Genomic DNA, 21,050 nt, shown 5'->3' with positions numbered 1-21,050 from the left:
GGAGCATAAATGGCTGGTTGGGAGGTAGAGATCTGAACCCGGCGCTCGGCCCTCTTTCTTTTTGCTCAGTACAAGGAATCCAGTTCAAGGAATGCTGCCTCCCTCCGCAGAGCAGGCCTTTCTGCATCATTTAAATTGTTTCAGAAACTTCCTCAGAGCTCCACCCAGAGGTGTGCTTCTACATAATCCCATCAAATTAACTGTCAGGGAAAGTAACCTGAAAATGGGCTTTCCACATCTGCCACGCACGTCTGCCGCGCACGTCTGTCACGTCTGCCGCTGTCAATCTGCCCTTGTGAAACTGTCAGCAGCAAATGCAGGTTTGTGTGTCAACAGTCTCCTATTGTCACACTCCTAGTTTTTGCTGATCTGATGAGTGTGAGTGGCTTGTTGCTGACTGTTTTGTTTCTGCCGTCTTGATTAGTAGAGAGGTTGAGTATTTTCACTGAAGTTTTTCCATTGATGAGCCTACTCATAATCTCTGTCCGTTTTAGCCCTGGGATGTTTATCTTTTGTATGGTAGTGGGGTGGTTTGACTCTGCTTGGCCCAGGGAGTGGCGCTATTAGGAGGCGTGGTCTTGTTGGAGTAGGTATGGCCTTGTTGGAGGAAGTGTGTCACTGTGGCTGTGGGCTTGGAGACCCTTCTTCTAGTCACGTGGTATATACTCTTCTCCTGCCTGCCTTTGGATCAAAATGTAGAACTTTCGGCTCCTCCAGGCAATTGTCTGCCTGGATGCTGCCATGCTTCCGGCCATGATGATAATGGATTGAACCTCTGAACCTGTAGGCCAGCCCCAATTAAATGTTGTCCTTTATAAGAGTTGTCTTGGTCATGGTGTCTGTTCACAGCAATGCAAACCCCAACTAAGACACGTATAGAAATAGATAGAGATTTGAATGAATATAGATAAGGAGAGATATATAAATACCAACTTTTGTGGTTGTTTCACATTTATTCATTCATTTATTTATGGCAGTGTCTCATGAATCCCAGGCTGGCTTTGAATTCACCTTATAGCTGAGGATGACTTTAAACTTCTGACCCTCTTGCCTCTACCTCCCAAGTGCTAGGATTGCGGGTGGGTGCTACCATTTCCTTTTTTATGTACTGCCGGGGACTGACCCCAGGGCTACACACATGGTAGGCAAGCTCCACATGACCTGAGCTGCACCTATAGAAATTTGCTTGTGTTTTTTTAAAGGATTTTTTTTTTTAATTTTCTCAGTGGTTTATATTTCTTTGGTGCATGCTTCTCCATGGAGTCAGGCATTTAAAAACGTATTCATCTTTCCCTGTATCATTTGGACTTTATATGTCTCAAAAAATAAACCCTTTTTATCCTGAGCTGATAAAGACATACTGTTTTTTAATGCCTTCTATCGACCTTTTATCCTGAAATAACTTCAAAGTTATGAAATATTATAAAATATGACAAGAAACTTATTCATGCTCTCTACTCTGATCCACTTATGTTTTTCAAAGAGCATGTGTGTTTGTGGTCTATGCGTGTATGTGCATGGGTATACTTGGGCACATTGGTCTATGCATGTGTGTGCATGGCAGTGTACTTGGACACACTGGTCTATGCATGTATGTGCATGGGTGTACTTGGGCACACTGGTCTATGCATGTATGTGCATGCGTGTACTTGGGCACACTGGTCTATGCATGTATGTGCATGCGTGTACTTAGGCACACTGGCCTATGCATGCCCAGAGATTGACATTGGTATCAATTCATTCCTCTCTCTCTCTCCATCTTATTGTTTTATTTCTTGAAATTGAATTACATCATTTCCCATGTCCTTTCCTCCCTGCAACCTCTCATGCACACATGTATAAATTTCTAAATACACAAATACAACCTTCTCAGTCCATAGGATGTTACCTCTATGTATGTGACCTCCGGGCTGACCACTTGGTATTGGATAGTCAATTGGAGGGCTCGTTTCTGGGGGAGACCCAGAAGACTCCTGCTCTTAGCACTTCCCATAGTTCTTTGTGCAAGGATGGGGTGCTCGAGCTTGCCCCTTCCGTGTTAGAATACCCGTTAGTGTTATTGTTCACGTCCTGTTTAGGCAGACGTGTTGATGAAACCTAATGGGGATAGCCTCTCTGACATCTCTAGGAATTAAACCATGGAAGCATCATGAATGTGTCTCATCCTTGCAAAGAGGCCCTGCTGATCCTCTCTGTGTTGTTCTAATTTTAGTATATAAGCTGCACCTCTGTGCTATTGTTAAATTTTACTTTATTATTCTATTTGTCTGGGTGTTTTGCCTGCATGTGTGTCTGTGCACCTGCCTGAGGAGGCCAGCAGAGGGCACTGGATCCCCTGGAACTGGAGTTACAGAAAGTTGTGAGCTGCCATGTGGGTGCTGGGAATCAAACCTGGGGCCTCTGGAAGACAGTAAGTGTCCTGAGCCTTCTTTCTATATTGACGTCTATATGCAGGCGAGGGCAGGCACAAGACAAGGCAAGGCCTGTGATTGGACAGTGAAAAAGAAAGGTGAGTACAGAGTTTTTGAGAGGCCGGAGAGATAGGAGAAGGGACGAGAAGATAGAGGAGGAGAAGGATGACCCACCCCCGTGTGGCTTTAATTAGCCACAGTTAGCTATGAATATCTTATAAGGGATGGACTATTATAGGATAATTCATCTTATCTAGGTGGGAAGTTTATATCAATATCAATTGGCTCTGAGTTTATCGTGTGGACATTTTGTGGAGTGAGAATTTACTGATATAAATCTGATTGATAGATTACAAGCCTCTAGAGTTTTGATTTTAACAGGTTACTGGGAGTTGTGACAATAACTACAGGGGTGGAAGCTGGGAATGTGAGCAGAGTCCGCAGCAGAGAGCCAAGAGGTAGATGGCTGCTGACAGGGCTAGCCATGGAGGCGGAGCAATCACCAGGGACAGAGAGTAGCAGGAGGCAATGCGGCATGGTGCCTGGTGCCCCACATCATATTGTTATTACTTACCACAACAGTCATTTTTAATTTGTAACATTTATGTATTGATTTTGTGAGTATAAGTATGCCACAGTGTGTGAGAGTCTGTTTGAGTGTGTGTATGTGTGTATGTGTATATGTGCATGCATGTATGTATAGGTATGTGTGTATGTGTATATGTATATGTGTATGTGTGTGTATGTGTATGTGTTTGTGTGTATATATGTATGTGAGTGTGTGAGTGTATGTGTGTGTGATATGTGTATGTGTGTATATGTGTGTATATGTGTGTATATGTGTGTATATGTGTGTATATGTGAATGTGTATATATGTGTGTACATGTATGTGTGAATATGGGTGTGTATGTGTGTGTTTGTATGTGTATATATGTGTGTGTTTGTACATGTGTGAATATGTGTGTGTGGTGTATATGTGGGTTTGTATATATATGTGTATGTGTGTTTGTGTGTGTGAATATGGGTGTGTATGTGTGTGGTTATGTATGTGTATATATGTGTATGTGTTTGTATGTTTGTGAATGTGTGTGTATGTGTGTATATATGGGTGTGTATATATGTGTGCATGTGCATATATGTGTGTGTGCGAGTGTGTGTGTGTGTGTGTGTGTGTGTGTGTGTGTGTGTGTGTGATTATTAGAAGATAACTTGCTGGAGTTAATTCTCTCCTTCTATTATATGGGTCCCAGGAATCAAATTCATTCTTCAAGAGCCATCTCAAAAGTGTTCTTTTGTTTGTTCCAAAACATGACTCCACTATGTAGCCAGACTGGCCTCAAAGTCACTGCCCTCTGATCTCCACCTCCTGAGTCCTGAGGCTACAGGCTCCCGCTGAGGCTACAGGCCCACTATGCCTGACTGATGCTGATATTGTTGTAGAATTCTCATAACTCCACTTAAAGTTTTCCCTAAAGGCTGCATATGAGCTGGAAGGAAGGAGGGGGAGAGGGAGGGAGCAGAGAAATTATGTAAGAGATGAAATATGACAATTTACTCAAAACTAATTACTGGAGGAGCAAAGGGGTGTCCCGTACCTGTAGACAGAATACCATGCATGGAGCAGAGGGTGTGGGGAGAGGCTGCAGCAGTTCCAAGCCTGAAGAGACCACTCAACCAACCGTTCAGAACCTTACTTATTGACTGGCTCCCAGCACCCACGTGTGGCTCGCACTGTGTGTAACTCCAGCGTTCTGATGCCTCTTCTTCTCTCTGCTGGCCACTGCACACATGTGGTGCACACATGTGTATGCATACATATACTTAGGCACCCATCGATATGTAGAGAAAAGAATAATTCATGTTTGAGGCAGGGTCTATGGGTAGCCCTGGAATTCTCTAGGTAGACTTGGCTGACTTTGAATTCACAGAGATCCACCTGCCTCTGTTTCCCTTATACTGGGACTAAAGGTTGTCACACCCTGCTATAAATATTTTTTTTACAGTTAAAAATGCAGCAATCATATGTCTGCTGTCAATCAACCTATAAACAGTAGATGGGGTAACAGTTTATAATCGTGGAAATATCCTTATGGTCTTCAAAAGTTCTCCCTAGCTTTAGTGTCCATGGATGATTTTTTTTAAAAAAATAGCTTTATTATCTTTTTTACACTTGTTTCTATGCACTTCTGCGCACCACCAGTGTGCCTGGTGCTTTCTTTGAGAAACTAGCACTGGGTCCCCCTGGAACTGGAGTTAGAGATGGTTGTGAGCCATCATGTGGGTGCTGGGAATTGAACCTAGGTCCTCTGAAAAAGCAGCAAGTGCTCTTAACCACTGAACCATCTTTCCACCTTCCCACAGATGATTCTTATCTGATTCATTTTTTTTTCCAGAGACAGCTGAAAAGAAGATAAATATTTTGTTTTCACACGTAAGTCTGATTTGGAATTCGTGAGGAGCGTGAGGTATAGACCAGATTCGGTTAAGTTCTTTTCCTGTATTAGTTAAAGCAACCGGGGCTGTCTAAAAGCAGAGCAGACCCCATTCTAGAGACGAGCGGTCGGATTCTCATCCTCTATCAGGCCGCCCCTTTCTGCTTGATTAAAAGATTCTAATCGGCTTGGAGAGATTAAGGACTGCAGCGGGTTGTTCCCACACCCCCGCCCTGGGCTGGGCTGCCAGGGGAGACCGAAGGGACATCGACCCTGTGACCCTTTAGCCAAGCCCTAGCCCCGGACTTCCCGGTAAGTAATGAATGATCCACACAGAAACTTCGGTCCTGTGTGAAGGCGTGGGATTATTTCCCACTGAACCCCCAAGACTGCTGATGAGGAAGGGAGAGTAAACAATCTGAGGCAAGCAGGATAGGCCAAAGAGACCTTGGAGCGATGCGCTGGGCCGCCATCTAGGGTCCTGGAAGCCAAGACACCCTAGGGGTTGGGCGGAATTTGAAAAACAGACTTGAGCATAGAGCCCTACGGGAGTGAGTGCTGAGGGTCTCAACTCTCATCCTGTTCGCTCTGTGTTCACAGAAGAGGGCAATGAGTGCGTGGCTCCTGCCAGCGGGAGGGTTTCCCGGCGCTGGGTTCTGTATCCCTGCGTGGCAGTCCCGGTCCAGCCTCTCGCGGGTCCTGCGCTGGCCAGGGCCTGGGCTGCCCGGACTCCTGCTCCTGCTGCTGCTCCCATCTCCGTCTGCCTTCTCCGCTGTGTTCAAAGTGGGGGTGCTGGGCCCCTGGGCTTGCGACCCCATCTTTGCACGGGCCCGACCGGATCTGGCTGCGCGTCTGGCCACCGACCGCCTGAATCGTGACCTTGCCTTAGACGGCGGCCCCTGGTTCGAGGTTACGCTGCTCCCAGAGCCCTGCCTGACTCCGGGCTCGCTAGGGGCTGTGTCCTCCGCGCTGACTCGAGTCTCTGGCTTGGTGGGTCCGGTGAACCCCGCGGCCTGCCGGCCAGCCGAGCTATTAGCCCAGGAAGCTGGAGTAGCGCTGGTGCCCTGGGGCTGCCCTGGCACGCGGGCGGCGGGTACTACAGCCCCGGCGGTGACCCCCGCTGCAGATGCCCTGTATGTCCTCCTTAAAGCATTCCGCTGGGCCCGCGTGGCCCTGATCACCGCACCCCAGGACCTGTGGGTGGAGGCGGGACGCGCTCTGTCCACAGCACTCAGGGCCCGGGGTTTGCCAGTTGCCCTAGTGACCTCCATGGTGCCTTCAGACCTGTCTGGAGCCCGAGAGGCCCTCAGAAGGATCCGAGACGGGCCTAGAGTTAGAGGTAAGCCCCCCAGTAGAGTGCGGGTGAGGAGGTGGGAGGTAGGCGGGTCCTGCGGGTAGCGGGCAGCGCAGCGAGCCAGCCTCTGTGTCCGCAGTGGTTATCATGGTGATGCACTCGGTACTGCTGGGCGGCGAGGAGCAGCGCTACCTACTGGAAGCTGCAGAAGAGCTGGGTCTGACTGATGGCTCCCTGGTCTTCCTGCCCTTTGACACCCTTCACTACGCGTTGTCTCCAGGCCCGGAGGCTCTGGCTGCATTTGTCAACAGCTCCAAGCTCCGCAGGGCTCACGATGCGGTGCTCACGCTGACACGCCGCTGTCCTCCTGGAGGCAGCGTGCAAGACAGCTTGCGCAGGGCCCAAGAACACCAGGAGCTGCCCCTTGACCTCGACCTGAAGCAGGTAGATAGACTACAGAAAAGAGTAGGGGGAGGAAAGCCAGGGAAGTGATCAGAGAACAGAGATGGAGAGAAGGATGGAACCAATGGGAAGAGGAAGATGGAGCCAATGGGAACGGGGAGGGTGGAGCCAATGGCAAAGGAGAGGGTGGAGCCAATGGCAAAGGAGAGGGTGGAGCCAATCCGGAGTGAACCGTTGAGGCAGCGGATCTGGAGTTTCCTGGGTGCTGTAAGAAGCTCTGGTTTGGCTTAGGGCATCCTCATTATTACGTCTACGCTTCCCCCACCCTGTCCCGGAGGCAACGAGACCTCTTAAACCCTAAATTGCCATTTCATTTTTAGTGTGTTTCAAAGCAGACTGCACAGTTTCAACCTTCATACCTAGCTCAGAGACATTACCTTAGGGCCTCGACTTTGTTCTCGGGTCACACCGGTGTTCTTTCTTTTTTTTGTTTTTTGTTTTTTTTTTTCTTTGTTCTTTTTTTCGGAGCTGGGGACCGAACCCAGGGCCTTGCGCTCGCTAGGCAAGCGCTCTACCGCTGAGCTAAATCCCCAACCCTCACACCGGTGTTCTTAGGGTTGGAAGTCCCCCATATACAAAGGCTGAGACAGGAGGATAGCAAACTCAGGTCTGTCCTGAGTCCCCCATATACAAAGGCTGAAGGAGGATAGTAAACTCTGGTCAAGAGGAGCTTGTCTCAAAAAAAATCAACAGATGGTTGTGCATAGCACACTGGTACTTGGCCAGACTCAGACAAGGTCTTAGGTACAATTTCCCAAAATAAATAAGTCAAAAGAGACACCACAGGGAGGAGGCTAAGGTGGGGTGTGGGGTGGGAAGGCACACTGTAGTATTCCTCACCAATGCCTCTAACCTTCTCTAAGAATATATTTGGGGTAGAAGAGAAGAGAGCTTGGGGGATGACCAATAAAGTAAGGGTGAGTTGGGATGGGGGACCTGTCAGTCAGGGAGAAGGGGAAAGAGCAAAGGTGCATTCATTAGCCGTCATGAGGGGCACAACCAGCTGACCATGCTGGAGACCGGATTCCCTTCCTTGTACCCCACAAACCCAGGCACGAAGCCCTGTTACATAGTCTCTTTTGACTATGGGTATGGCTATTTATTTATTTTGGGAAATTGAACCTAAGGCCTTGTCCTGAAGGTTAGAATCCTCGTACTCTCCTTCCTCACTGACACTGTCCTGACTTGAGCCACAGCACTCTGGGCCCAAGTCCAGAATATGGAGATGCTCACCCGACCCAGGCTTCTCTCCATCGATGACCACGTCAGGCTCCAGAAAGGGGTGTGCTGTACAGTTTGCATTCCTGGTTCAAGTTTCTGGATGGCATGCTGCATCCCAAGTTGGGAGCCTTCATTACTCTATAGATGGTCTCTCCACATGGTCTTAAAGGACTTGAGTCCTCCATGTCAGCCAGATGAAAGCACTTCAGCTTCCTAAGCGTGCCCTCTTCCTCTTCCTACCCCATGCCCATGATAATTCTGACTCATGACCTGGGTGGCGACCACACCTTCTAGAACCTTCTACCCCTTCTCCTCATTTCTAAAGCTCCCTCACTTCCCCCTCCATCACACATCACACTCCTTTAACATTCTTGCCCTTCCCCCCACTAAAGTTCACAGTCACGGGCTGTTTCATACACCGCTGTGTCTCTGGTGCTCCCTGGTGCCTGACGCCCCAAGAATGGGGGCTGAGGAGAGTAGAGAGGAGAGGCACTAATGGTAGTAACCATTTGGGATGGGAATGGAAGAAACACTGATAATCACGCCAGATCTGATCATGTGAGCCAATCATGCCAGACTTTCAGCATCTGCCTGGGGATGGACCTCTGTCGTCAGAGTTTCCACCTACAATCGGGAGGATCAGAAGTTCAAGGTCTACCTTCCAAGCCTGTCTGGGCTATATGACCCAAAGAAAGAAAGTGGTGTGTGTGTGTGTGTGTGTGTGTGTGTGTGTGTGTGTGTGTGTGTGAGAGAGAGAGAGAGAGAGAGAGAAAGAGAGAGAGAGAGAGACAGACAGACAGACAGACAGAGACAGAGAGATAGAGACAGAGACACAGAAAGACAGACAGAGACAGAAAGACAGAGACAGAGATAGAGAGACAGAGACACAGACAGAGAGGCAGAGACAGAAACACAGAGAGAAAGACAGAGGAAGAAGGAAGGAAGGCCAACATTTGCCTAGGTTACAGAGTGAGTTTGAGGTCAACCTCAGTAATTTTGAAAGACCATGACTCAATAAATTAAACAACAAAAAGACACGACCAAAGGATGGTGAGGAAAGCCATTAGATGGAGAGTAGCTGGTGAGATTAAAAAATAAGCTAGTTTTAAAAAAGAAAAAAAAAACTGGATGAAGGAGAAAGAGTCTGACGACGGAGAGTCAGAGTCAGAGAAGAACCTAACTCCTGAAAGGAGGTACGCGCTGCAACAGTCCATGAGGACTGGGAACCTTCACTTAGAGAAAGGGACCCTTAGGGCTAGCCTGGTGCAATGAAGGATCGGGCAGGCCAGTGAATTCTCACCCACTCATTGGCTCTAGGTCCTGGCCCTGAGTCCTTACTCTACTGCAGGTCTCTCCGCTGTTTGGCACCATCTATGATGCTGTCTTCCTGTTGGCTGGGGGCGTGACGAGAGCAAGAGCAGCAGTGGGTGGCGGCTGGGTGTCAGGTGCATCTGTGGCCCGCCAAATGCGGGAAGCTCAAGTCTTTGGCTTTTGCGGGATCCTGGGAAGAACCGAAGAGCCCTCCTTTGTGCTGCTGGACACAGATGCGGCAGGAGAACGGCTGTTCACAACACACCTGCTGGATCCTGTCTTAGGCTCCCTGCGTTCCGCTGGGACCCCCGTGCACTTCCCTAGAGGTGCACCTGCTCCGGGTCCCGATCCTTCCTGCTGGTTCGATCCAGATGTGATCTGCAACGGAGGTGAGGGAGCAGCCGCAGGCTCCTACTGGGACAGTCAGCTCCACAAAGTTGTTCGAGAGAGGGAGGGAACTCCTGTTACTCCTCCAGGTCCTTCCTTCAGCCCAGGGCTTGCTCAGGACCCCTCTTGAAGATTTCCAAGGCCCTTAAGGACCCCTGTAGCATCTCCAGACTTCCCTTGTAAGGAATCCCTAACTTTTTACGGAGCTCCAGAGCCCATTTCTTTAGATTTGGCATGACTGTTTGAACACCTCAAGGGGTCCTATTCATGACAAGATCAAGAGTGCCCCTCTCTTTGTTCCTTCAGGGGTGGAGCCAGGCCTGGTCTTTGTTGGCTTCCTCCTGGTGATAGTGGTGGGACTGACTGGAGCCTTCCTGGCTCATTACTTGAGGTGAGTAGGGGAAGTGAGACTGTGCCACAAAGATAGCAGGTGAGGTCCACTTGAGGGGAAGTCACCCTGGAGAGGAGCTGATACAGTTCCCAGGCAAGTTTGGGGGATAGCTATATTCCAGTAAACTTCCCTGAGCTAATGTCATCCCTCTGCTCTCTCCTCTGCTGGCCTCTTATGGAATTTCTGGGGATAACCAACACCCCCAACAGGCACAGGCTGCTACACATGCAAATGGTCTCCGGCCCCAATAAGATCATCCTGACCTTGGAAGATGTTACTTTCCTCCACCCACAAGGGGGCAGCTCTCGAAAGGTCAGGAAAGCAGGAAGCCAGGAGCCATCCATCTTTCTCCTATATATTTGGTCCCTTCCCTGAGCCAGCTGTCCCTGCCACCCCACCCCCCACCCCCAGCTCCCAAGTGAGGAACTTAGCTTCTTCCCCAGCCTTGGGAATCAGGGACCTCCGGTATACAACAGGGGTGATAGTGTCAACGACCAACTACAAAGTGAACGTTTGTAAACTGTATGGTATGGTACCGTTTCCACGCACCCTGCAGATTTCTTTTCCTCTTCTGCACAATACATTCTGATTCTTTGCATCGGCCTCTGTCCTCAGGTGGCCCAGGGAAGTAGATCCAGTCTGGCTACCCGGAGTACATCAGACATTCGCAGTGTCCCCAGCCAGCCCCAAGAGAGCACCAACATTGGCCTCTATGAGGTAAGACTAATCCCCACTTAGGCTGACCTGTACTCCAGGAGGGAAGGAAAGGAAGGATGCTCAGACCTGACTCCAGAGGAAAAACACGCTCAAGGGAAAGACACACCCTCAAGTCAAATCCCTCAGGCTCCAGGCAGAGAGATGGCACTGGGCAGGATCTGGGGAAAAGTCATAAATTTAGGGATTCTAACCTAACTCTTCAATCTGGAAAACCTTTCCAAGATCCAGGTGAGGGCTTCCCAAACCCAAAGCTGGAGGCTGGAGGTGTTGTGGAGCCTGCTGGGATTAGCATATGGTCTAGAATAGACAGTGAGAGCAACCCCTTTTCTAGTGGGAGTCCCTGCAGGACCTGACACCCTCAACACTGTCATTCAGTTCTGCTCAGACCCATGAACACAAAACCTACATCCGAAAAGTTATGTCAGAGGACACTAACAACTGGGCCAGGACATGTGAATGTGGCAGAGGTGTGAGAGGTACTTGGTACCGTGAAGTTTGGAGTAGGGGGAACACCTAAGCTCAAGCAAGGTCTTGGAGAAAATGCAAAAGTTCTGACTGTGTCACCTGAGACCATCATGACCATCTCAGAGACACCCTATTGTTATTTGAATCTCGTTGTCCTTTGTTACATGGGACCACACACTCTGCCTATGCGAGGTCTTTCTTCTCTCTGGCCTTGTCCACTAAATGAAACCCCCCAGTTTTTAATGACCATTAAAAATATCTCCATGCTTACTTCCAAATGCTGATTAAGAGTCAGTACCCAATCTCCACGACTCTCTTCTAGTTCACATCTCTTAGCAACAGGCAGGAACACTAACCTGATTTTCGAGGCCCAGGGAAAATTAAGAACAAAGGGCTCCTTGTCCATCCACGTGATGGCGGCAGATGACTGAACCAAGTGGCTACACCATGACATAGCATAAACTGACCCTACAGGTTCTGGGGACAATAAGACCAGGACCCAGAAGGATGGTGCCTCCCTTCATAGCTAGTTCACAGTGAGACCCGATGACTCCTTAGTACAGGCCTCTCTCATGACAAGGGGTGGTGACGAGGGCTGTGTATGTGCAGTTCACTTGCATGACTGTTGATCGTTATATCTGGGGATGTGAGGGCCACCATGCACGGGCTTGCATCTTCTTTGGCTAGGCTCTGACCCAGACACCTGTGATGAAACGTATGGGTATACATTGAGCTGTTTGCATCTGATAACCTTCTGTCTCATGACAGGTGGGTTCTGGGTCACTAGGGCAGTGGAAATGTGAGCGTCCAAGAGCACCTTGCATTTTGGGGCTTCAAGGACTGAATCCCTTAACCTTCTGCTGCAGGGCGACTGGGTTTGGCTGAAGAAATTTCCAGGAGAACACCACATGGCCATCCGGCCGGCGACCAAGATGGCCTTCTCCAAGGTGAGAGTCGGACCCATAGTTACTAACTTGACCATTCTTGGCTTCTGTTTGCAGCAGGTAACAGAGGTAGTCCCCAGGGTTTCCTTCCACTCTTGAGAGGACTGACCCCTCCTTATCCTCTCTCTCGTGACATTAGCTTTTTCTTTGATGTCCTTAATCACACTTATATGTGATAAGTGACACGTTAACTTAGCATATAAGTTGTGTGCACATCTACGGTCTGGTTTATGTCTTACGGATCATGGACTGAAAGTCAAAGGAAGGTGCTGCCATATTCGCGGCACCCAGCACAGTGTCTGGAGTATCGGAGGCCAGTAGATTTGTGTTGAATGAAATGATAAAATAGTGAAAACGAGGGGTTGGGGATTTAGCTCAGTGGTAGAGCGCTTGCCTAGCAAGTGCAAGGCCCTGGATTCGGTTCCCAGCTCCGAAATAAAATAAAAGAAAAAAAAATAGTGAAAATGAGCCAGCGAGATGCCCCAGGGAACAAAGGTGCCCACTGACAAGCCTAGTCACCTGAATTTGTTCAGAACCCCCTTAAGTCACTCACAGCTGTGATCACTCGCTCCTGCGGCAGCCTCCTGGAAAGAGGCCAAACCAAGGATGCTTGGTGCTGGGAGGAGAGGGACACTGAAAGCAGCAGAATGCTAATCCACTGCCTTCCTGCCAACTTCCTGCTTTATTCACTGTGTCGGTCCAGTTCGGGCCATTCCGCACAACTGCCCTAAGAGAAGGGGAAAGTCATGTATTTTTTTTTTCGTTTTTTAAAAATGTTTTTGTTCATTTAATTATGTGTGCATGCATATCTGCATGTTTATACGCATGTGGAATGTATGTGCCAGGGCATCCATGTGGAGATCAGAGAGCGACTTGCAGGGGCCAGTTCTCACCTTCCACGAAGGTGGGCTTTTTGGGGGAACAAATTCAGGTCTAGACTTGGGAACTGACAAATTCACCATTTGACACCAGGTGTTTAAACTGAAGCACAGCCCCTTAATGAGCGTGTGGCCCCAGGGAAAGTTAGAAAGGCAACCTTTGGTCTGCCTGGCCCTGCATCAAAGACCGCCCTATTGAAAAAGCGGGTGGTGTCGGGGCTTCTTCACCTCACACTTTCCCTCATGACTTCATTAGAGCTTTGTAGTTAATTTAGATCTTCAGCCTCATTTAACAAAGCAGACCCTGAATGGGTCCTAACCCCCAGTGTGTGGTTGTCTTCTCATCCATAACTTTAAGCTTAGTCTTTCATTGTCTGTCATTCTGAACAAGGCCTTTTCACCACATTGTGTTGTCCGAAGACAGAACTAGATAAAGAAGAAAGCCCCTCCCCCACTTCACGCATCACGTTCAATCCCATATTCCCACTTTGGATGCCCCAAACAGACACTAAATGGGGCGGGGGAGGGGATAATTGGTGCTCCCGGAATTGCTCCCAGGTCAGAAAATGCCAGTCCGATTCTGCCTTTCAGCTGCGGGAGCTCCGCCATGAGAATGTGGCTCTCTACCTGGGACTCTTCCTGGCGGGTACAGCAGACAGCCCTGCCACCCCTGGGGAGGGAATCTTGGCTGTGGTCTCCGAGCACTGTGCTCGGGGCTCCCTCCATGACCTCCTGGCCCAGAGAGACATAAAGCTGGACTGGATGTTCAAGTCTTCCCTCCTGCTGGACCTCATAAAGGTGTGTGTGTGTGTGTGTGTGTGTGTGTGTGTGTGTGTGTGTGTGTGATGGAGATGAACTGGTGAGAGAAAGGTCAGGAAGAACTGAGGTCGCCTCTTCCTCCACTCCTTCCAAGGGAATGAGATATCTCCACCATCGTGGTGTGGCCCACGGGAGGCTTAAGTCACGGAATTGCGTGGTGGACGGGAGGTTCGTGCTCAAGGTGACAGATCATGGCCACGGGCGACTTCTGGAAGCGCAGAGGGTTTTACCCGAACCTCCCAGTGCAGAGGGTAGGAGTCCCCGGCTGCATCCCAGGCTCTGTAGCATATGCTAGCACCTGCATAGTTGCAAGTGCTTTCCCCTCGTCCCTTCCTCACACTCTTCCCATTCCAGATCTACTGGCACTTAACAGCTAACAGAGAAGGTCTGTGATTGGCTGGGTGCGTGGGAGTGCCTGAGCTCTGGGTCTGTGGTTAAGTGGTGCTTTGCTGAAGGTTGGCATTTTGGAGGCGGAGTCTTCTCTAGGCACCGCCTCCCTGAGAGCAGGGTTTTCTCTGATTCTTTGAATCTCAAATAATCTCTGCGCTGAGATATTTGACGTTTGTGAGGTTGATTAGTATCAGTGAGAGTGAGGGTCTACCCTGTCAGGCCATCACACTCTCTCTCTCCCTTGCTCTCTTCCCTGTTCTTAGATCAGCTATGGACAGCCCCAGAGCTGCTTCGGGACCCAGCTCTAGAGAGACGGGGAACTCTAGCTGGTGACGTCTTTAGCCTGGGCATCATCATGCAGGAGGTCGTGTGCCGCAGCACACCTTATGCCATGCTGGAGCTAACGCCCGAGGGTAAGGTGGCTTGGGGACAGATAGGCACTCTGTAGTTAAAACAGCCAGGCCAGACCCAATGTGACTCCTTAATAAAGGGAAGCCCGGTGACGATTATTAATCTTGAAGTGGCTTTCTTAAAGCTGGGGTCTGAAGAGAGCAGCAGGAAAAGCCAAGCATGAGGTGGATATCTCAGGGCACAGATCTTAAGGGTTTCTGTCCTGACCCTGGACCCACACTGCTCTTCCACCACACAGACAGGTTCCTCTCGGACTCTCAGAGACCCTAGGAAGACAGAAGGGGACAAGCAGGGGTCCAGAGGACAGTCACATTGGATTAAAATCTAAATTGTTCGTGGTCTAGAAGAGTCTCGCCCCGGCCCTTACTTTTCTTATGTTCAGTAAACATTAATTTGTGTCACCTCTTACTGGCACTCAGAGTTCTGGTCCCTTTGGTTACTCCTGGAGACCCACACGTCACACTCTCCCACTAACTAAAGCATTTAATATTTATTATTTATTGATTTACTTAGTTATCGGTGTGTGGTGTATGTACGCCTCCACATGTGCAGACAGCTGTGTGTGCTTATGTGCGTGTATGAAATAGAGGTCAAAGGCCAATGTCAGGTGTCTTCCTCGAACATCCTCTTCTCTATTTTTTCGAGACAGAGTCTCTCACTGAAGTTGGCCGTCATGCTCTAGGGAGCCTCCTATGTCCACCTTCCCAGTGCATACAGGAGTGTGCCACTGTGTCAGACACTTTAAAACTATGGCTGCTGAGGATTCAAGCTCAGATCCTCTGGTTCACATGTCAGGCACTTAATGACCACGCCATCTCCTAAGGCTTGGAAGTGTGCATTAAAACAAACAAACAAAAAACCAGAACCCTCTCTGGCTGGGAAGCAGCTCAGCTGATGGCATACTGGCTTAGTGTGCACCAAGCCCTGAGTTCAATTCCCAGCACCCCATAGTCTGGGCATGGTGCTATGAGCCTTGGTCCCAGTACTTGCTTGGGAAGTGGAAGTAGAAGGATCAGAAGTCCTAGGTTGGGGTTGGGGATTTAGCTCAGTGGTAGAGTGCTTGCCTAGGAAGCGCAAGGCCCTGGGTTCGGTCCCCAGCTCCGAAAAAAAGAACCAAAAAAAAAAAAAAAAAAGAAGTCCTAGGTCATCCTTCAGGGTCATCCTCAGCTACATAGCATGTTGGAGACCAGCTAGGAATATTAGACTCTCTTTCAATGCCCCATTTAGGTTAGGGTCGGAGGTGGCTTTGTGTGGGGATGCCTACTTCTCATGGTCTCCCCTTGCCTCTAGAAGTGATACAGAGGGTGCGGAGCCCTCCCCCACTGTGCCGGCCCTTGGTGTCAATGGACCAGGCACCTATGGAATGCATCCAGCTGATGGCTCAATGCTGGGCAGAGCATCCAGAGCTTCGGCCTTCCATGGACCTCACCTTTGACCTGGTCAGGGGCTGGGATTGGGCAAGGACTGGGCTGGACCCTGGGGTCCCAGATTGCTGTCTGGCATCCTGTTTCCAGACAAGTGGGCTGACAGGATCACTGACCTTCTAGTCTCTCTCCAAAGGATTAACCTATGGACTGAGAATTTGGCAGGGGAGGTTTAGAATGCAAATGAGTATTTGTGGGAACCTTTGGGATGGAAGAAGGAACTCTGGGTGGGAGAAATATTTAACTCAAAACAAATAACGTTGAATGAGAACCAGACGCATGTTTGGTTTGTGCAGCAGAAAGAGTTTGGCTGCGTTAGTCCCTTGCCAGTTCCAACTCAGAGCAACCATCTCTGGGAACTCTCATTCTCCACACACCTCCTAATAAGATCTGAAAACAGTGGCCAGGAGTTTGGGGGCGTTTCATGAGTAGATGACACTCAGATGTTTAGTTCATGAAAGGGTACAGGAGAGCCAAAGTCTTAGGCAGTCTCTATTTTTTTCCTAACTTTCTTGTAGTTCATTTTAAAAAGTGTTGCAGTTTTTTTCTCTTAACCCAGCTAGCTCCCAAATAATTGAGACAGGACTATTAGATTTATTTAACAGCTTAAAGGCACAACAACTGAGCAGCATGAATCCAATCCTCTAATCTGGCTACCTCCCAGCCAAAATCCCTGAGATATTTGCATTTTAGTACTGAATCTGGCTCTCTCTGCTCTGGGTGTGTTTTCATGGTGGCTCCTAGACCATTTCTTCATCTGAATTACCCACCTATTCTCTCCCCCTCCACCTCCCTGGGCTGGGAGGAAGTCCAGCCCTATTCTCTCCTCTGCTCAGTCATTGGCTGATCAGCTTCTTTATTGACCAATTAGGGAATAATCGGGGAGCAATGTTTACACAACATCAAGACAGGAGATTCTCAGAATAAGGATTATAACAAGATATGAGGACACAGAAATCAGCATTTGAATAATACAAGGATAATCTTTACACCGTGCATAATAACATTAAGCCTACATTTCCCCTCTCCTAGTTCAAGGGCATCAACAAGGGCCGGAAGACGAACATCATTGACTCCATGCTTCGGATGCTGGAGCAGTACTCTAGTAACCTGGAGGACTTGATCCGAGAACGCACAGAGGAGTTAGAGCAGGAGAAGCAGAAGACAGACAGGCTGCTCACACAGATGCTCCCTCCGTGGGTGCCTAAGTGAGAGAGGGGTGGGGAGAGGGTAGCTAGACTGGGGCAGCCTCCAGGTGACCCCACTGTTTGCCGTTCCTAGATCTGTGGCTGAGGCCCTGAAAATGGGGACATCTGTGGAGCCTGAATACTTTGAAGAGGTGACACTCTATTTCAGTGACATTGTGGGCTTTACCACCATTTCAGCCATGAGTGAGCCCATTGAGGTGGTCGACCTGCTTAATGACCTCTATACACTCTTTGATGCCATCATCGGTTCCCACGATGTCTATAAGGTAGAGTGTGCAGAAGATAAAACCTTCTGCCTTTCAGTTTTGTTGTTTTCTAGGTATACCTGGGTGGCTTAGAACTTGCTGTGTAGACCAGGTTGGCCTCAGACTGGTAGCAATCCTCCTGCCTCTGCTTCTTGAGCCCTGCTGTTAGAGGCATGTGCCAGCACTCCCAGCTCTGTCTTTTAGTTTAAACGAAGCAGTTCTACCTGCCTAAGACACCAGCCTAGTTTTCTTCAGCCCTCCTGTCCCTAATCTCTTCCTTCAGGCCCAAATGCAACTTCAAACCCCAGCTCTGTCTCCCCTTTGGACCTCCCGACCAGTGTTATTGATCTGAATAACTGAATAAGTTCAGTGCTCAGAACTGAACAGAAACAACCCCTTCCCCGCAGGTGGAAACAATTGGAGATGCATACATGGTGGCCTCCGGGCTGCCACAGAGGAACGGGCAGCGGCATGCTGCAGAGATTGCCAACATGTCACTGGACATCCTCAGTGCAGTCGGCTCCTTCCGCATGCGCCATATGCCGGAGGTACCAGTGCGCATCCGCATTGGTCTGCACTCGGGTAACTACTCAGCCCTCCCCACTTCTGGGCTCCAGATTTCAGCTACAGGAGGCAAAGACTTGACTGGGGTAGGGTGTGGGGAGGAGTTGTCTTGAAGAAATACACTTCGGAGTGTTTGATATTGGGGGAGCTGTAGAGAGCATGGGATCCAGGTCTTTCGAGGCCATTCGTGCAGCCTAGCTGCTGAGCACCGCTGGCTTCAACCCCTCTCTGCCCGTCTTCTAACCCAGCTTATCTCCCCAGGCCCGTGCGTGGCCGGTGTGGTGGGCCTCACCATGCCTCGGTACTGCCTGTTTGGGGACACGGTCAACACTGCCTCACGAATGGAGTCCACTGGACTGCGTGAGTGTAACAGACAAGGAGAGCTGAGGGAAATGGGAGAGGCTGATCGGGGAGATAGCCTAGGATGGGGACATGAGAGGTGACTCCTGAGATCATAATGTCCCCTCACGTCCTCAGCTTATCGCATCCATGTAAACATGAGCACTGTTCGGATTCTTCGGGCTCTGGACCAAGGCTTCCAGATGGAATGCCGAGGCCGCACAGAGCTGAAGGTGAGTCTAGACCATACACCGCCACTTTAGACCATACTCCGCCACTTTGTGGAGGCCTATGCAGATGTAGAGTCCCCTTCCAGTTTCACCTAGACCTAAAGCTTCTCCATCCCTCACCCTGGTCTACCTAAGTCTCCCCTCTTTTGTGTTTCTCTAGGGCAAGGGTGTTGAGGACACGTACTGGCTTGTGGGCAGAGTCGGCTTCAACAAGCCCATTCCCAAACCACCTGACCTGCAACCAGGGTGAGTGATTGGCTTGAACCTGCTGAATGTGAAAGCTGAATGCGGGCACCTCCATGGCGCCAGCCAATGGGCCCTTTGTGGCTTCGCCCTTTCTTCCTGCCTCCCATACCAACCCTCATCCTCATGCCAAGCTGTAGCAACCCAAGCCCTGATTTTTCTGGCCCCCATTTCTCTTCCCTGAGGCTGCAGTTTCCTCCCTGCAGGGCCAGCAACCATGGCATCAGCCTGCAGGAGATTCCCCCAGAGAGACGCAAGAAGCTAGAGAAAGCCAGGCCAGGCCAGTTTACTGGGAAGTGAAGCTCTACTGGGGACAGGTACTGTGTCTTCCCTCAGCCTCAGGAGTAGATTAAAAAGAATGTTGTGTTCTGTATACATTAATTAATGCTGGAAATTAATACAGCAGCAGTTATTCCTTAACCAGCTTTCCCCCAAACAACCACACAGAGACCATTTACTATTTCAAAGCCTTAGGCCTTATCTGGGCAGACACTCACTTGCTCATCTGAGTTAACTCGACCACCTGGCCACAGCCAGTCACATGGATCCCAGGCCTGTGACCAGACCACTCTCCTCCCATGTCTCCTGGTGTCGTGACAGGGCTTTTCATTCTCCCCAAGTTCCTTTTTCCCTCCCAGAAAGTCCCACTTCCCCTTCTGCCCAGCTAATTGGCCATCAGATTTTTTATTAAAGCCAATCAAAGAATGCCTTAGGTAGGTGAGAAAGGACAGAGACACAATTTCATATGGTGTACCCCAACGATCAGGGACTACTCACTTCTGTGGGGACAGAGGTGTTCTGGGAGGGTGGAAGTACTTCTTAGGGGGTCAAGCACCTCCTCACTAGATTAAAGACTAGTTGGGAGTTGCCTGAATGGTGTCCCATGAAAGCCAAGTGTCCCTATTCCTCTCTGATTTAGGGGGCAGAGGCTGATTCCTCTGCCCACAAGAGACTTCCCTTAGAGGGCATCAGGCAGACTGGTTTGGCTGGTCTGGAGTGATCCCAGAACCAGGTTTGCCATGACCCACCCTGTCCCCTAAACAAAAGCCAGGCATCTCAGAGAGGCCCCTCAGGCATGTCCTACACAGAGGACAGAATTCTTGGGGAAAGCGTTTACCAGAGGTCAGTGTAAGGTTGCTTCTGCAGTCCTGTCAGAGTAGGTGGCCTCCATGCAAGAATCTGAGCCATGATCCTCCCTAGATGCCCATTTCTTCCTCTCTGAGACAGCTTTTATTCCCTCAGGATTATTCTGCAAGGCCCTTCCTGAAGTTGCTGTGATATGGGGGACTAAGGCCCAAGGCTTCTGTCCAATTCTGCCTCCAAGGATTCTGAGCCAGGAGTCTGCTGCAAACCAGCTCTGTGACCCTGGAAAGTTCTGAAGTGCTGTCCAGGCTCCCCTCGGTGGTAAAATGAGGAGGGGCTAAGTGGTTTCCATCACCCTGCGGTCTTTATAATGGCTGATCTTGAGATCAGGATTCTGTGGCATATGACCCCCATTTCAAGGACCCTGAGCTCTTTGGAGGTTGCAGAGGTGGATGGGGACCTCAAAAATAAGACCCCAAAAGTAAGAACCTGGGTTCAGAAACCCAGAGGAAGTGGAGGCCTCATGTTCTATCAGGACAGGGGTCATCATGTGGCCTGGAAAGACTAGGGCTTCTACTCATCTCAGTCCTGTTCTCACCTCCATTACTCACTGGTCAGAAACTGGTTCCTTCTCCAATGGGCAGAACCAAAGCACTTGCCCAAGTGCAGAGAAAACCTTGCTCTGGGGGAGGGAAACTAGCTGCACCCAAACTTTGCTAACCAGAATGGTAGATGAATAGTTTACTCTCGACTTAGCTGGGTGCTGGTGAATTGACTGTCGAAGAAAACCATTTCTACCACACCCAGTACTGGCCAATGCCCAGTTTCCTTTGCAGAACTCTGAGGGGCCAGATCTGGGCTTTGGCATGTTTGACTCTGGCTGTCTTCTCTCATCGATACAGACTCTGGATGGAGGCTGTTAGCACCAGACACTCAGTAGGCGGTGAGTGTCCAGGACCTGGTGATGTGCAGAACTGGAGAGGTGTTGACAGAATCTGAAATGGATTAACCCCTCGCTATGGGGGGGTGCAGCTGGCAGCCAGCAGCATTGGCATCATTGGCATCATTGTTAGACACACAGAGCCTCAGTCTCACCCCACACCCATGGAATCAAGTCTGCATGTTAAACGTTATAGGCCCACAACAACTTCTTTTTTTTTTTTTGGTTCTTTTTTTCGGA

The 21,050-nt window shown here is 49.6% G+C and overlaps 1 protein-coding gene and 1 non-coding gene across 2 annotated transcripts; one reads left to right on the top strand and one right to left on the bottom strand.

Annotated features, from left to right (window-relative positions):
- Positions 1 to 2,131: 2,131 nt before the first annotated feature.
- Positions 2,132 to 2,236, bottom strand: LOC120095371 (U6 spliceosomal RNA). The gene has a single exon (XR_015632546.1). It is a non-coding gene; the product is annotated as a U6 spliceosomal RNA (small nuclear RNA).
- Positions 2,237 to 5,100: 2,864 nt separating this feature from the next.
- Positions 5,101 to 20,165, top strand: Gucy2e (guanylate cyclase 2E). The gene is made up of 20 exons (NM_024380.1): positions 5,101 to 5,156; positions 5,445 to 6,183; positions 6,278 to 6,582; positions 9,170 to 9,521; positions 9,826 to 9,910; positions 10,120 to 10,222; positions 10,526 to 10,627; positions 11,959 to 12,039; positions 13,506 to 13,712; positions 13,828 to 13,984; positions 14,387 to 14,536; positions 15,825 to 15,973; positions 16,991 to 17,154; positions 17,240 to 17,432; positions 17,819 to 17,993; positions 18,237 to 18,335; positions 18,453 to 18,547; positions 18,705 to 18,790; positions 18,994 to 19,104; positions 20,030 to 20,165. The coding sequence occupies exons 2-19, from the start codon at positions 5,454 to 5,456 to the stop codon at positions 19,085 to 19,087; spliced, it is 3,327 nt and encodes a 1,108-aa protein (NP_077356.1). The 5' UTR covers positions 5,101 to 5,156; positions 5,445 to 5,453; the 3' UTR covers positions 19,088 to 19,104; positions 20,030 to 20,165.
- Positions 20,166 to 21,050: the final 885 nt, after the last annotated feature.

This window comes from Rattus norvegicus, chromosome 10 (assembly GCF_021556685.1).
Source record: "Rattus norvegicus strain SHRSP/BbbUtx chromosome 10, alternate assembly SHRSP_T2T, whole genome shotgun sequence".
Classification (NCBI taxonomy): domain Eukaryota; kingdom Metazoa; phylum Chordata; class Mammalia; order Rodentia; family Muridae; genus Rattus; species Rattus norvegicus.
This window is presented reverse-complemented; position numbering and strand designations above follow the sequence as displayed.

What these genes read in the sequence shown, in the direction of transcription:
- Gucy2e (NM_024380.1), top strand. Translation starts at nt 5,454, where the DNA reads ATGAGTGCGTGGCTCCTGCCAGCGGGAGGGTTTCCCGGCGCTGGGTTC. An exon ending in AATGGAGTCCACTGGACTGC is followed by an intron (nt 18,336 to 18,452) that starts GTGAGTGTAACA and finishes TCACGTCCTCAG; the next exon opens with CTTATCGCATCCATGTAAAC. An exon ending in CCACCTGACCTGCAACCAGG is followed by an intron (nt 18,791 to 18,993) that starts GTGAGTGATTGG and finishes TCCTCCCTGCAG; the next exon opens with GGCCAGCAACCATGGCATCA.